Source organism: Bubalus kerabau, chromosome 3 (assembly GCF_029407905.1).
Source record: "Bubalus kerabau isolate K-KA32 ecotype Philippines breed swamp buffalo chromosome 3, PCC_UOA_SB_1v2, whole genome shotgun sequence".
NCBI classification, from domain to species: domain Eukaryota; kingdom Metazoa; phylum Chordata; class Mammalia; order Artiodactyla; family Bovidae; genus Bubalus; species Bubalus kerabau.
The window spans coordinates 112924653-112942064 of NC_073626.1; the positions used below are offsets into that span (position 1 = coordinate 112924653).

The following is a 17412-nucleotide window of genomic DNA, read 5'->3' on the forward strand; positions in this document are numbered from 1 at the left end:
GCATAGTCAATAAAGCAGAAATAGATGTTTTTCTGGAACTCTCTTGCTTTTTCCATGATCCAGCGGATGTTGGCAATTTGGTCTCTGCTTCCTCTGCCTTTTCTAAAACCAGCTTGAACATCAGGAAGTTCAGGGTTCACATATTGCTGAAGCCTGGCTTGGAGAATTTTGAGCATTACTTTACTAGCATGTGAGATGAGTGCAATTGTGTGGTAGTTTGAGCATTCTTTGAAACTTACTTTAAAAATGTAAGTATTTATTAATTATAAAATTACTCAATTACTTAAGAGGTATGCTTTTTTAAAAAATAATGACAGATGTTTATTATTAAATATGTTGTTGCTGTTCAGTCACTAAGTTGTATCCAAATCTTTTGCAATCCCATGGACTATAGCCTGCCAGGCTCTTCTGTCCATGGGATTCTCCCATCAAGAATACTGATGTGGGTTGCCATTCCCTTCTCCAGGGAATCTTCCTGACCCAAGGATCAGGTGTCTCCTACATTTCAGGCAGATTCTTTACCACTGAGCCACGATATGCAATATTCAGGCTACTGCTGATCTTCAATAATATAATTAATCTTTAGACTAAATTTTCATATAAAAGTAAAGAATCTATTTTATACCATGAAACCACATCGAACTACCAAGGTTTTAATTTTCTCTGGGAGCTGGTAACATTCAGCTACTTTAGGAATCCTTTCAAAGTTAAATTCTGATAGCACTGGATTAACCAACTAAAGGTTATCAAAAACTTTTCAAAAATTCTCTGAAATCTTACTGTTAAAGATGATTCTTGCTCTTAGAGGAGATCTTTGTCATAGAAGGAACTATGGAGTATTGAAATAGACTCAAATATTTTCTAGGAATTTAGTAAATGATAAAAGATTTATTTTAAGTAAGTGGGTTATTTTTTGTCAACCGTGTTGATATAGATGGTTTTATTTTTGTGAAAAATCACTTTGTTCTCAACTCTTTATGTAAATTTCAAACAGATCAAAGACTTTTATACAGTGAAATTATACAATCATTTTGATAAAATATGTTACTATATTAAAACCTTGGATTTAGAAGGCCTTTTAAAATGTTTCAGAAATCCAGAAATTAAAAAAAAAACAACTAAATTTGAATGAATAAAGAAAACTTCAGTATATCTAAAAACAAAATACTACAACACCATAAACAAAGTTAAAAGAGAAACCAAAATCGAAGGAAATGACAGCACATGACAGAGTTAGTTTTGTAACATCCTAAGCGCTTACTTTTAGTAATCACTAAAGATAAGGATAGAAACTATAGCAAAGAAATGTATATAGACAAATACTTCTTTACAAAAGGGGAAAGTCAATAAACATATGCTTTTTTAATGTCTAATGTATCAGTAGGCATATACTTTACTGCTGCTGCTAAGTCACTTCAGTTGAATAGCACATATTTTATTAGTATTCTAGAAAATTCTATCACAGTTAATAAATGGAGTCAATTTTATTGTCAGTAAGCCCCCTGAAACTTAGTTGTCTCATTTTTCAGATTACGTGGTATGTAGCCCATGTCATCTCTTTACTTATAGGAGAGATAAGACCAGGAGTGTCATATATGATTCTATATGGAAATCCAAGAATGTCTTAAAACTTTCTAGGTTTTACGTATAAGAGAAGATGCTTCTGTTTATGTTATGAGATATATTTATAATTTTAATACATGAATGATCAACATTGTTCAAATTATAGTTTTTTAACATTCTCATGATGTGTATTTATGCCTCAACCACTATGAAACTCAAACTGTTATTGAAAAGAACCTTTCCCTCTTTCTTTATACTGAATTCAGGCTTTTGCAGATCTTTCATAATTTCTGCTTTGAGATCAGGTGGTGCTGTTGTATTAAAGTTGCAGGTTTCTGTCAAAAAATCCCAAAGCAGGTCTCCATTTTCATTGCCATCAATAAAACAGTCAGATATGTCCATGGTGGACAGAAGGTCATAATACTCATACTTAATCCCCAACTTGTCCAGCATCTGAGTGAGGTCAGACGATGTGACATACTGGCAGAGGTCATTCCGGGGTAAGCGAGATCCATACTTTTCCCATAGCTTTTGCCAGCTGCTGGCTCCTGTGCAACGGAAAAACATTCATGCTTTCAGTTATTCTTCTTTTCACTTACCTACTCTGCAAGCAGTACATTAGATGCTTGGAATAGAGCAGTCCATTTAAAAAGTAGGAATGTTTGACTTTTGTAGCTCAGTTCAAGAGGTTGGAGAGAAAGTTAAATAAATAAGTTATTATACATCAGATGGTGCAAAGTGCTAATGAAAAACAAATCTAAGCAAGAGATAAGGGAGATCAAAGAGCTGGGTGGATTGCTGCTTTATACAGGATTGTCACAGACATTCTCTCTAATAATGTAACATTTGAGCAGGGACATGACAGCAAGGCACATAGATATGTAGTAATCTATCAGGGGGAAGGTTACTCCAGGTAGAGAGAAGAGCAACTGCAGAGGACCTGAAGCAGCAACATGCTTGGCACGTTAAGAACTAGCCAGGAAGCCCGTGAGATTGGAATTGAACCAAGGGGAGAATGGAAAGAGATGAGGTTGGGTGATGGTGAGGAGTGGATTGGGTGCTTAATCATATAGGAAAAGATAAGAAGTCATTGTAGTGCTGTCTAATAGACTGTTATGGACTCTTGGACATGTTCCAAATTGGTAGCATTGTTCAATATGGTAGCCACTAACCATCACTTCATGGGAAATAGATGGGGAAACAGTGGAAACAGTGTCAGATTTTATTTTGGGCTCCAAAATCACTGCAGATGGTGACTGCAGCCATGAAATTAAAAGACACTTACTCCTTGGAAGGAAAGTTATGACCAACCTAGATAGCATATTCAAAAGCAGAGACATTACTTTGCCAACAAAGGTCCGTCTAGTCAAGGCTATGGTTTTTCAGTGGTCATGTATGGATGTGAGAGTTGGACTGTGAAGAAGGCTGAGCACCGAAGAATTGATGCCTTTGAACTGTGGTGTTGGAGAAGACTCTTGAGAGTCCCTTGGACTGCAAGGAGATCCAACCAGTCCATTCTGAAGGAGATCAGCCCTGGGATTTCTTTGGAAGGAATGATGCTAAAGCTGAAACTCCAGTATTTTGGCCACCTCATGAGAAGAGTTGACTCATTGGAAAAGACTCTGATGCTGGGAGGGCTTGGGGGCAGGAGGAGAAGGGGACGACAGAGGATGAGATGGCTGGATGGCATCACCGACTCGATGGACGTGAGTTTGAGTGAACTCCAGGAGTTGCTGATGGACATGGAGGCCTAGCGTGCTGTGATTCATGGGGTCGCAAAGAGTTGGACAGGACTGAGAGACTGAACTGAACTGAACTGAACCACTTTATGGTTCTGGAACATGTGAACTATGGCTAGTCTGACTAAGGAAATGAATTTTAAGTGCTATTTCATTTTAATTCACTTCACTTTCAATAGCCAACTGTGACTTACATATCAGATGACACAGCATTAGAGTGACTTGACCTGATTTACATTTTCTTAAGGTCACTCTGGCCACACAAATGAGAACAGGGGCATAAGGACAGAAGCAGGAAGAACAGTAAAAAAGCCACTGCAAAAATTGGGGTGATAGATGATGGTAAGTTCAAACAGCAAGATTGGAAATAATGAGAAATGGTTGCTATATATATATATATATATACACACACACACACACACACACACACACACTATATATTACACTCCTAGAGCCAATGCCATTTGCTAGTGACTTGTATATTGTTAGCAATAACAATTTGGATAGTGAAAGAAAGAAAAGAATCAGTGATGACCCCAGTGATTTTGGCCCAAGCATCTGAAAAGAGAGAACTGCCATTAGAAATGGGAAGAATGAGGGAGGAACATTTTTCAATGTGTTAGCAGGCATCTTGTTTTGGAAGTATAAGAGTTGAGCTATCTCTTGGACATTCAGGTTGTGATAAGAGGAAGGCAATTGTTTACGTTCGTCTGGTTCAGAGGAGAGGGTCTGAGTAAAAACTGAAATGGAAGAAAGAGCATAGCAAATGCAGTGATAGTTGACTCAAACCAAAGATGAGATATCCTCTCAGGTCTGTACACTTACAAGATGCTGCCTTGGACTGCAACACCTCAGTTGAGTTTAAAAATTTTGTCCCCAGCTTTAGAAGGTATATTAGCAGTGTATGATGTATTTAATTGAAAACCTGGGCCAGTGTAGCAGCTAAAAGATACAGAATCTGAGGGAGAGAGAGGTTGGATTGTTCCTCTGACTCTTCATGAATGACATGAGGTTTGTTATTCAGTCTTTCAGAACCTCTGGTTTCTTATCTATAAGACAGAGATAACTATACTTGTTGCAACTGCAAATATTAAATAATATAATTGAAGTAAATCATTGCACAATGGTAAGCGCATAGCAGATGTGTAATATGTACTTAGAAAATAAATGAACATTAAATGGAATTAATTTGATATTTCCACTGGTTGTATTCTTGAGACTGTGAAAAAAACAAACTTGCTATTCAAAAATCTATAATAATAATAATTAAAACAAAAGAGAATTTTATGGACCTTCTAATATAAGCATGTAATACTGGGATGTTACATATACAGTGGATACAGGGCATTAAGAGTGGTCTGATGTTCCACTAATATTCCAGAAGAGAGTGATAACTTCAGGGTAAGCTTTAGGAGAAGGTAGAATTGGAATGAAGCAGAAAAATTAAAAAATAAGAAACCTCAGTTCAATGAAAAAAAATCAGGGTCATGAGTATGTGTTAAAAAAATTTTTCATTCCAAAGACAGTGATTGTCTGCCCAAATAAGAATTTGCCTACAAATAAGACTTTATAAGAAAATAAATATTTCAGTGGTTGAGGAGAGGCTCTGTTAGCATTATCATTATTATTTTTTAAACCTGGTAGAGAGAAAAGAACCAAACACTAATTGCAGAGCATTTGTTGGTGTCAGTGTTTGGTGACTCAGTGCCATTTCTAAGCTGAGCAATTAGACACTTTCTGACTGATAAATTATCATAATGGCTCTCAGTGGGCACAACATATGGTGTTACTTTTGTATTCAACATGATATAAACCAGGTCCTTCCCCCCCACACACACTGTATTAAAAATAACACACTACGATTTGCCTCCTTCCTTAGTCAAATAAGGAGAGGTCAGGAAAGAAAACGTTACTGATCTCCCTTAACCAGATAAGTTGCATTTTAATTATTAATAACAACTCTCTCAACTAATATCTGGCTACTATATTTGCAGAAAAACGTGCCACTGACTTTATTTTAGTGTGGGATACTCATTTTAAAAGTCTACCTCTTCTTATTTCTCTTCTTTTTCATCCCTAAATCAGATCTTTAGTCTCTATAATCAGAAACTTCTGTTATAAATAAATGACTGTTTTCTCATATGGGCTAATTCTTCAATGGATTCTTTGGAACCAGAGGAAAGCTTCTATTCCCTTAAGCACCATATATTCAAATAGGCTGACCAGTAAAACACTGTCATTTAATTCTGAATATAATTTCTCTTCCTTTTCCTAATTAGTTTCACTTGCCTACTCTTCTGTGCTTTTGTATGCCTGTTTCATCATGCACTGTTTGTGTGTGAATATGTGTATCTTCTTTATTGAGCCTTTTATTCCTTTTTATTAAGTCCATCTTCAAATCTCCAGCACTCTCTATATTCCCTGATTCCATGTCTATCATAATAGTAAATTTTAGCTAAAAACATGGTCTCTCTCTCTCTCTCTTTTTTTTTTTGGATGGACATTCAGAATCAGTTGTAGTTAGGATATTATAAAGAAGAAATAATAAATAATTATTCATTTTGACCGCTCGGTTGAGAAGATCCCCTGGAGAAGGGAATGGCTACCCACTCCAGTATTCTTGCCTGGAAAATCCCATGGACAGAGGAGCCTGGTGGGCTACAGTCCATGGAGTCACAAATGAGTCAGACACTACTTAGCTACTAACACTTTCGTTTTTCAATTTAAATACATTTACTGGGTGTGTTCTTCTAGGTGCCAAGGGTTTTGCAAAAATCTGGGACTAGAGAGCTGAGAAGGCAATGGCACCCCACTCCAGTACTCTTGCCTGGAGAATCCCATGGACGGAGGAGCCTGGTAGGCTGCAGTCCATGGGGTCGCTAAGAGTCGGACTCGACTGAGCGACTTCACTTTCACTTTTCACTTTCATGCATTGGAGAAGGAAATGGCAACCCACTCCAGTGTTCTTGCCTGGAGAATCCCAGGGACTGGGGAGCCTGGTGGGCTTCCGCCTATGGGGTCGCACAGAGTCGGACATGACTGAAGCGACTTAGCAGCAGCAGCAGAGAGCAGAACTCCTGCTCTTCAGGAACTCTCCTTAAAAACTCCCCATTTGCCTCTGGTAGGAAATTAGCACACTGCTGAAAGTGTTTACCCCTTTCAGTCCTCCATTGGATTAGGGGTCTATCAAAGGCAGAGGAGGAGTAATAGTCATCTTTGCAACCTCAGAGCCTAGCAGTGATGAACTGTTATTGTTCAGTCATTAAGTCATGGACAATTCTTATGTGACCTCATGGACTGTAGCATGCCAGGCTCCTCTGTCCTCCACTATCTCCTGGAGTTTGCTCAAATTTATGTCTATCTAATGATGGATTAGAGGAGCTCAATAAAAGCTGAATGAACCAAATCTCCACAATAGCTATGACAGCCTGAGACCAAGACTACAAGCTATATTTTGAATATGCTGAATGCACCTATCACCTTAACCAAGCTAGGTGCCCTGCATAATTAAATCTCGAAACAGATTCCATATTTCATTATCTTACAATCGAATAAATTGCAAAAATGGGTTTCCATATGGTACTCAAATAACTGAGTAATTCAGTTTACTCAGAGAGACAACACAGTTCAGTCACAGGTCACTGTCTAACTGGGATGGACAGGCAGAAACCTTAGCTATGGAGCATGTTTAAGATGACCTTTAGAGCAACATGTTAATCCAGACATACCATTATGTGCCTTGCTGAGATACTAGCTCGCTGAGCACTCGTGGAAATTTAATTGAGTAACTAGGGCTAGGCTTCTCTGAGTCTGTTTGCAAGGAGCACGCAGTTGCTATATTGCCATGAGGCTATGGATGACAATATTGCTGAAACAAAGGAAATATGCAAACAAGCTTCTTCACTTCTAGGCTGTTGTTGTTTAGTCACTAAGCCGTGTCTGACTCTTTTGCCACCCCATGAACTGTAGCCCTCAGGCTCCTCTTGTCCATAGGATTTCCCTGGCAAGAATACTGGAGTGGGTTGTCATTTCCTTTTCCAAGGGATCTCCTCAACCCAGTATTGAACCTGGATCTCCTGCATTGGCAGGCAGATTCTTTAGCACCAAGCCAGAGCCACTTCTAGGTAATAATGACCAAATTCCATTTATAAAGTGACCTCAACAACCTGAGTAAAAACAGAGCCTTGTGTGAACCATTTTGGTGTAGGCCTTCCAAGTTTTAAGGTAATAGTCAAGTTTAAGGCATGTTTTCATTGGGCAAGTATGGAGAATGGGGTTTCAAGATTTATAGTTTGGGCTGAGAAGACAGTTTAGGATAATGGGTTTTATTAAATAGGAGTGAGATAGGAAGCTGACCAGGCACCTCAGATGACCTGGGGAGTTTCATCACACCTGTCTACTATCCACAGGTTAGCAGACTGGTCTGGCTCATAGGGATTTGTAGTGATACTGTGAAATGAAAAAGTTACTAATGACAATGTGGATCAATTCTATACATGTTAATTGACAATGATATAAGACAAATCTTGTGACCAAATTTGTTTTCACTGTTGGAAATTGACCATAATTTATTTTTCTAAAAGCTGACCCATACATACCTGTATCAGCTTTTTTAATGCAACAAGGCAATTACTGCTCTTTTTTAAAAGGGAAACTTCAGCTACTTCCTTACACCAAGGGGCTGATACAATTTTTCTCAGAGAAATACATTATTGTTAAGATAGGTTTATAGGTGAACAGGTTTATTTAGGTCAGAGAGGAAGAGCAAAGTGGAGTTAATCTGCTCTATGTAACGAGTAAGAAGGGGTGAAAGGGGAAAGTGAAGAGTTGGTATCTTAGGAAAAGCACTGAGCTAAAAGGATTATCTGTTAACAATGTTTTCCTCTCTACGACACCTGCCTCCCACACTGTGTGCAGTCATGAAGAACTGTAAACTCTATACTGAAAAAGTTAGTAAAATATTTCTACCATCAAATACAGAGTGAATAATTTTTGACTCAGAATACTTTTTTGATGAAAGCTAAATGGTCTAGTCAAGGCTATGGTTTTTCCTGTGGTCATGTATGGATGTGAGAGTTGGGCTGTGAAGAAGTCTGAGCGCCGAAGAATTACTCTTGAGAGTCCCTTGGACTGCAAGGAGATCCAACCAGTCCATTCTGAAGGAGATCAGCCCTGGGATTTCTTTGGAAGGAATGATGCTAAAGCTGAAACTCCAGTACTTTGGCCACCTCATGAGAAGAGTTGACTCATTGGAAAAGACTCTGATACTGGGAGGGATTGGGGGCAGGGGGAGAAGGGGACAACAGAAGATGAGATGGCTGGATGGCATCACTGACTCGATGGACCTGAGTCTGAGTGAACTCCGGGAGTTGGTGATGGACAGGGAGGCCTGGCGTGCTGCGATTCATGGGGTCGCAAAGAGTCGGACAGGACTGAGCAACTGAACTGAACTGAAATGGTTTTCGTTTCTAGTAACTGTATTCATGATGTAGCCAGCAAAATACTGTATCCATTAGAGCACTAAGTCAATTCTCAGTTGCTTGTAGACTACTCGTGCTACTTTGTAAACCTTAAGCTGGTTTTTTCTTATTGGTAGGTATATATTCACAAGAGAGCTGCCTTCTGACACTCAAATACATAACTTCTGAAAATATTTAAGGATAAACTAAATATAAATAAAGTGGATCTTCATTTGATGTGGAATATATTCTAAAATCAGACATATATGACTGCTGGATGAACTCTTATTTCTGTCTGCAACACTTTCTGTATTATTGATACAGATTATCAAGAATAGACTGAGTTATCAACTCAGTGTTGATAACTAAATTTACTTTTGTATTCCTAAATGTTCAAAGTGCTTTATCCAAGTGTCCTCATTTGGAGAGAGGTTAGTGGGAAAAATCCAGTTTACATAAGCCCTCCTAAATGGGAAGATAGAACTTTCTCACATAAATGAGTATTTTTAACAAACCTGAGATAAAAATAGTATATCAAATGTTCCCTTGCAGAAGAGGTTGTGTACAGGAACTTTCATTTGCCAAAATCCCACATAAATTCAAAGCTAGGATTATAGGCAACAACTGTGTTTGCGATCCTTAAAGCCATTCCTCATATTTAGGAATAAATGAATTTTATGACGTGGTTTTTGATTATAGGGTCTGATATAAATTTAGGAAGATAGAAGCTGCTGTATGTCTAGAGTCAACCTGAACAGCACTGTGTGAACAATCCATAAAGACTGCTGAATGAAGGAGTGAATTAATGAATTCAACAGTGTCAGTGTTTTATTTGCCAATCTGTTTATTTAGGTTCTCTGTGTGATAATTGTATCACTGGAAACAAAGTGTGATCAAATGCTGTCTTTGGAAAATAACACAACAACACAAAACCAAACAAGAGAATCACTAGCTATTTTTGATAGTTATTTGAGAAAACCTATAATGAACAACATGGACAGTGGCTCTAGAAATGCAAATTAATCAAATATGACAGTGTCACAAATATTTCAACCTTTATTTAAACATCACAGAAGGGAAAGAGGCATTTAAGGGACAAAAAGGAGGTAAATAGAAATATTTTCTATTTTTAGTCTCCTCAAAAGAATTCCTATCAGTTGTATTTGCTGTATGTTATATAAAAAATAATTTATATATGGACAACAAAGATATACTTTCTCAAGAGGAAGAAGAAACAGATATTTATTTCCACTGGAAATCCTAAATTGAAAGTTTGAAGGACTTTCCTAATACTGTGTTAATTAATTGACTATGACCATAATAAGCCAGGTCAAGAATTTCATAATGAAGATGAAATATACCATCAGCCTTCACACACATGAACTATTGGTTTTTTAAAATTTAGGTGGAAGGAAAATAACTTACCTGACACAATAATAATGAGAATCTTAGCATTGGTAGCTAAGAGACTATGGAAGAATTTCAGGGTAGCTGGGATGTCTTTAACATAATACAGCATCTAGAAATGAAGGAAAAGAGAAATGAGGCACTTTTCTCTTGTCAATGTCTTTGTTGCTCAGACTAGATACTCACTAGAAGATTTGATTTTCAAGTTGAGTGGGTTTTTACTCAACAAAACACATAAGAAATTTAGAAGTTAAAGATATTATATGGAGAGATAGAATTATAATGAGAGAAAATATTTGGGGATAGGGGAAACTATGGTATTTACTCAACAAGAATCAAATAGTTTGAAATTTGCTCTTTCTGGCTTCAGTAACACAAACATTTATAGCTTCAGACAGTCTCTACTCCACATGGGGGCATTGATTCTGTGCTTTCTCTATATTTTGTGAATTGTAGTTCTTCTGGGAGAAAATGGTGCTGGCACCATAAAAACATTCCATTTCATGGAACGTTGCTTCAAAATTAAGCCCTTTGCACTAGCTTTACCATATGCTCACCAATGCTTTTTTTAAATCACAGAAAATGCAACAAGCTTTGATGTTGACAGATTCTCTAGGAAACTGGACTGGATAAAGCCTAAGGTTGCAGCATCATCACAAGGGGATAGGTGTCAGTCCACTCATTTTAAATAACTCTGAATGATCTCTGGTGAATTGCAGGGAGAGGTCTTTCCACCTAACACAGATAGAGCCGGAATTAGACATGGGCAATGGAAATTTTCCCCTGAGGGCTTATAGCCCTGGAATCTACCCCACATAGACACTTACTTTTTATGTCTCATCTTCTACTCTTTTAGACAAGAATTCAATATTTTATTGTTTTTTTTTATGGGCTTCCCAGGTGGCACAGTGGTAAAGAATCCACCTGCCAGTGCAAGAGATGCAAGAGACATGGGTTCAATCCTTGGGTTGGGAAGATACCCTAGAGTAGGAAATGACAACCCTCTCCAGTATTTTTGCCTGGAAAATTCCATGGACAGAGGAGCATGGCAGGCTCTATGGGATCACAAATAGTTGAGCATGACTGAGCATGTACACATGCATGATAGAATTTATTGCATAAAGCAAAAATAACCTGAGCTATGCCTCCCTCACATGAATTAATGAAATACAAGGGACCTGCACATGGTCTGTGTGGTCTCAGAGGCCATATTTAGTATCATGTCACGCCATGCTGTTCACCACAGGGACCACATAGACAGGCACCCAGATGCAGCTAGTCCACAAGATCGCTAATAATCCTTGACATGACCTAGCTCAAAACGAGGAGGCCGATCATAGCAGATGCTCTGAAAATTGATCTAATAGACACAGATTCTCTGCAGTTGACTATGAATATTAAGTTGAAAGATGCCATGAGAATGTTAGGACTGTAAGGAAAAATGAGGAGACAGAGACATAACAAAAATGCAGAGTAGACTGAGAGGAAGACAGTAGTAGTGCAGAGGAAGCAGAGATAAGAAAGAAAGAACAAATGTGGAGGTTTGGAGAGACACTGGAGAATGATCTCTGAAGCTGCAACATTTTATAACAAGTGAGGAATGGGATTCAGCGCATATGTGAAGGGATTGGCTTTTGATAAAGGGAGGCTTTTGTTGTTTTTTAAATTAACTTTTTTGGAGTATAGTTGCTTTACAGTGTTGTGTTAGTTTCTACTGTACAGCAAAATCAATCAGACATACATATACATATATGCCCTCCCTTTCAGATTTCCTTCCTATTCAGGTCACCACAGTGTATTAAGTAGAGTTCCCTGTGCTATACAGTAGGTTTTCATTAGTTAGTTTTTATACATAGTATCAGTAGTGTGTCTGTGTCAATCCCAGTCTCTAATTCATCCCACCCATCCCTTTTTCCCTTGGTGTCCATATATTTGTTCTCAACACCTCTGTCTCTATAGTGCTGCTATGAACCCTGGGGTGCATGTATCTTTTTGAATTATGGTTTTTCTCTGGGTATATGCTTAGTAGTGCGATTGCTGAGTCATATGGTAGTTCTGGGCTTCCCTGGTAGCTCAGTTGGTAAAGAATTCACATGCAATGCAGGAAATCCCAGTTTGATTCTTGGGTTGGGAAGATCCCCTAGAGAAGGGATAGGCTACCCATCCCAATATTCTCAGTCTTCCCTGGTGTCTCAGATGGTAAAGAATCCATCTGTAACACGGGAGACCTGAGTTCAATCCCTGGGTTGGGAAGATCCCCTGCAGGAGGGCATGGCAACCTGCCCCAGTATTCTTGCCTGGAGAACACTGGAGTGGGTTGAGTATTCTCAACCCACATGGGGAGAATACATGGAGTATTCTCCCCATGGACAGAGGAGCCTGGCTGGCTACAGTCTACAGGGTCGCAGAGTTGGATGTGACTGGGCAACTAAGCACAGCATGATAGTTCTATTTTTAGTTGTTTTGATGAACCTCCATACTGTTCTCCATAGTGGCTATATCAGTTTACATTCCCACTGACAGTACAAGAGGATTCCTGGGAGGCTTTTGTAAGAAGAAGAAAAAAAGAAATGGTGGGTACAGGTGCATCTCTATAAATGTGGTGGGTAAAAGATGATTTTCCACCTGATCATTTCTCTTTTCACTATAGAGTAGAAAGGGAGATCATCAGTTGGAAACCAGTGGCAAAGAAGGGATTACAGGGGTTGTAAGGAGAGAGATGAAGGTATGAAATAGTTATACAGTTGAGCCTTCGACAAGGCAGGGATTAGGGTACCAACTTTCTGTGTAGTCAAAAATTCACATATAACACATGTATTTTCTCTGTTTCTGGAGTTCCACATCCAGTCATGCAGCATTTACTGTTGGAAAAATCCAGGGAATTCCCTGGAGGTCCAGTGGTTTGGACTTGGTGCTTCCATTACAGGGAGCATGGATTCAATCCCTGGTTGGGCAACTAAGCTCTCACAAGCCCTGTGATGTGGTCAAAAGAAAAAAAAAAAGATTTAAAAAGAAAAAATTAGCATACAAATGAACCCACATAATTCAAATCTGTGTTGTGCAAGGGCCAACCATATGAGAAGATAGAAAAGTAAGTCTAGTAGAGAAATGTCTTAGGTTTGCTGGGCAATGTTAAAAGCACTCCCTTATATTTAAAGGATTTTTGTCTGCTAAGAAAACAAAGATGTAGAATTGCCTAGATATGCCAACCCTGAAGTCATTTCTTCCTGTAATTTTTAGAAGTCTATTCCTTTTGGCTTAACCTCTAAAATATACAAACAATTCATACAACTCAAAAACAGAAAACACAACCCAATCAAAAACTGGACAGAATATTTTAACAGATATTTCTCCAAAGAAGACATACAGATGACCACTAGGTACATGAAAAGATACTCAGCATCACTAATTATTCAGATCAGATCAGATCAGATCAGTCACTCGGTCGTGTCCGACTCTTTGCGACCCCATGAATCCCAGCACGCCAGGCCTCCCTGTCCATCACCAACTCCCGGAGTTCACTCAAACTCACGTCCATCGAGTCAGTGATGCCATCCAGCCATCTCATCCTCTGTCGTTCCCTTCTCCTCTTGCCCCCAATCCCTCCCAGCATCAGAGTCTTTTCCAATGAGTCAACTCTTCTCATGAGGTGGCCAAAGTACTGGAGTTTCAGCTTTAGCATCATTCCTTCCAAAGAAATCCCAGGGCTGATCTCCTTCAGAATGGGCTGGTTGGATCTCCTTGCAGTCCAAGGACCCTCAAGAGTCTTCTCCAACACCACAGTTCAAAAGCATCAATTCTTCAGCTCTCAGCCTTCTTCACGGTCCAACCCTCAAATCCATACATGACCACAGGAAAAACCATAGCCTTGACTAGATGAACCTTTGTTGGCAAAGTAATGTCTCTGTTTTTGAATATGCTATCTAGGTTGGTCATAACTTTCCTTCCAAAGAGTAAGCGTCTCTTAATTTCATGGCTGCAGTCACCATCTGCAGTGATTTTGGAGCCCAGAAAAATAAAGTCTGACACTGTTTCCACTGTTTCCCCATCTATTTCCCATGAAGTGATGGGACCAGATGCCATGATCTTCGTTTTCTGAATGTTGAGCTTTAGAGGGCAAACACACTGAAACCATACTCACAGGAAACTAGTCAATCTAATCACACTAGGACCACAGCCTTGTCTAACTCAATGAAACTAAGCCATGCCCATGGGGCAACCCAAGATGGGCGGGTCATGGTGGAGAGATCTGACAGAATGTGGTCCACTGGAGAAGGGAATGGCAAACCACTTCAGTATTCTTGCCTTGAGAATCCCATGAACAGTATGAAAAGGCAAAATGATAGGATACTGAAAGAGAAACTCCCCAGGTCAGTAGGTGCCCAATATGCTACTGGAGATCAGTGGAGAAATAACTCCAGAAAGAATGAAGGGATGGAGCCAAAGCAAAAAGAATACCCAGCTGTGGATGTGACTGGTGATAGAAGCAAGGTCCGATGCTGTAAAGAGCAATATTGCATAGGAACGTGGAATGTCAGGCCCATGAATCAAGGCAAATTGGAAGTGGTCAAACAGCAGATGGCAAGGGTGAATGTCGACATTCTAGGAATCAGCGAACTGAAATGGACTGGAATGGGTGAATTTAACTCAGATGACCATTATATCTACTACTGCGGGCAGGAATCCCTCAGAAGAAATGGAGTAGCCATCATGGTCAACAAAAGAGTCCGAAATGCAGTACTTGGATGCAATCTCAAAAACGACAGAATGATCTCTGTTCGTTTCCAAGGCAAACCATTCAATATCACAGTAATCCAAGCCTATGCTCCAACCAGTAATGCTGAAGAAGCTGAAGTTAAATGATTCTATGAAGACCTACAAGACCTTTTAGAACTAACACCCAAAAAAGACGTCCTTTTCATCATAGGGGACTGGAATGCAAAAGTAGGAAGTCAAGAAACACTAATTATTAGAGAAATGCAAATCAAAACTACAATGAGTTACCACTTCACACTAGTCAAAATGACCATCATTAAAAATTCTACAAAAAGAAGTATGGAGAGGGTGTGGAGAAAAGGGATCCCCCTACACTGTTGATACAACCACTATGGAAAATATTGAGGTTCCTTAGAAAACTAAAAATAGAGTTACCATATGATCCAACAGTCCCATTCCTGGGAATATACCTGGACAAAACTATAATTCAAAAAGATACATGCACCCCTACATTCACAGTAGCACTTTTTACAACAGCAAAAACATGGAAATAACCTAAACGTCTATCAACAAACAAATGGATAAAGAAGATGTGGTACATATATACAATGGAATGCTGCTCAGCCATACAAAGGAATGAAATAATGCCATTTACTAGCAACATGGATGGACCTAGAGATTATCATACTAACTGAAGTAGGTCAGAAAGAGAAAGATAAATACCATATAACATCACTTACATGTGGAATCTAAAATATGGCACAAATAAACCTGTTTACAAAACAGAAAGAAACTCATAGACATAGACACCATACTTGTGGTTGCCAAGGGGGAGGTGGGGAGGGACAGGGATGGACTGGGAGTTTGGGGTTGGTAGATACAGGCTATTATTAATACATTTAGAACTGATAATCAACAAGGTCCAAATATATAGCACAGAGCTATATTCAATATCCTGTGATAAACCACAGTGGAAAAGAATATAAAAATAAGAATGTCTATAGGTGTATAATACAGCAGAGATTGGCACAGCACTGTAAATCAGTTATATTTCAATTTTTAAAACATCTACAAAAAAGTTTATTCCTTTGGGATGACTGTATTTGTAGACTATAGAAAGCAAAAAGTGTCTTGTTCATCATGGTTTTTCTAAAACATGTGCATCTTCTAACGGTAGCCAACACCCAAAGCCTATACACCTATATGCTATTCAGATACATCAGTGACCTCTGGAAATATGTCCCCATATCATCTACTGAAGAGGCACTCCCTTTACAAGAAATACACTATTGTATTTCTAAGAAATACACTATTAGTGCTGGACCACGGAAATAAATTCTGGCAGAAAGACTGATGTCAGTAATACTTTGTTGACCTGAGGAATCATCCAGCCTGCCCCTTTGTCACATAAACACTAGCCAGGTCATGAACAGAAGGCAAAAGCAAGTGGATTCAGAAAAACTCTGGGATGTTGGTCCATTCTCAGTTGGACAGATAATGTTCACTTATAAAATCAGAAATCGGATTTTCATTTTTCTTTTAAAAGTTAGAATATTAAGTACTCTGAAATATTTCTGAAGAATCATTTTTTCTGAGAGTATATAACAATAAATATTTCTTACCTGAATCATATGAATAAAGTCCCACCTCTGAAGTTCTTTTTTCTCCATCATTCTGTTTTGATATTCAGATGATGTCTCCTTATGCCAAGCAAACTTTATGTTCTCAAGGTTTGATGTCTTGGCTACAAGCTCTAAAATATGGAGAAAAGGTAGCTCACCATCAATTTTAATTGCAAATTTGGAACCCATTTCCATTTAGAATTTTAATGCAATCAATATTATATATACAACAGATATAAAGCACATTTTTCTTTTTTATGCAGCTCCAGAAGACCAGAGAGTTCATCCTAGTTTTTCCTCTAGCATTAAATGAAATTAGAGATAACTAAAGAGCCAATAAAAAATAATTATGAGAATACTGATCAGACACAGGCAATATTGTTGTTTAGTTGCTAAGTCACATCCGACTCTTATGCGATACCATGGACTGTAGCCCACCAGGCTCCTCTGTCCATGGGGTTTCCCAGGCAAGAATACTGGAGCAGGTTGCCATTCCCTTCTCCAGGGGATCTTCCTGACCCAGGGATTGAATCTGCTTCTCCTGCACTGCAGGAGGATACTTTACCACTGAGTCACCAGGGAAGCTGTGTATAGGCACATTATCTCAAGTGTTAATGGAAAAAAAACTGGTGGATTTTATCAATGGAGAATTTACATAAAACAGGTGATATGATTCTATAACTCAGAAATCAGTAAACTGTGGCATGGACCATATCTGTCTTACTACCTATTTTTAAATAGACTGCAAGCTAAAAATATACATTACTCTTCTTCCCGACTTCATGCTCCTATCCTTCATATTTTGTGCCATTAAACTGTTAAATGGTTGAACAAAATCAAAAGAAGAATAATACTTCATGATAGGTAAAAATGATATAAAATTCAAATTGAATGTTTACAAGTAAA

The 17412-nt window shown here is 38.5% G+C and overlaps 1 protein-coding gene across 1 annotated transcript in view; it reads right to left on the minus strand.

Moving 5' to 3' along the window:
- Positions 1 to 891: 891 nt before the first annotated feature.
- HNMT (histamine N-methyltransferase) overlaps positions 892 to 17412 on the minus strand; it is a 44900-nt gene continuing 28379 nt past the window's right edge. The window contains exons 4-6 of the mRNA XM_055572702.1: positions 16507 to 16637; positions 10187 to 10280; positions 892 to 2111 (exon numbers count right to left, since the gene is read on the minus strand). Of these exons, the coding sequence (XP_055428677.1) occupies positions 1756 to 2111; positions 10187 to 10280; positions 16507 to 16637 (581 nt within the window). The 3' untranslated portion in view covers positions 892 to 1755. The remainder of the gene's footprint in view (positions 2112 to 10186; positions 10281 to 16506; positions 16638 to 17412) is intronic.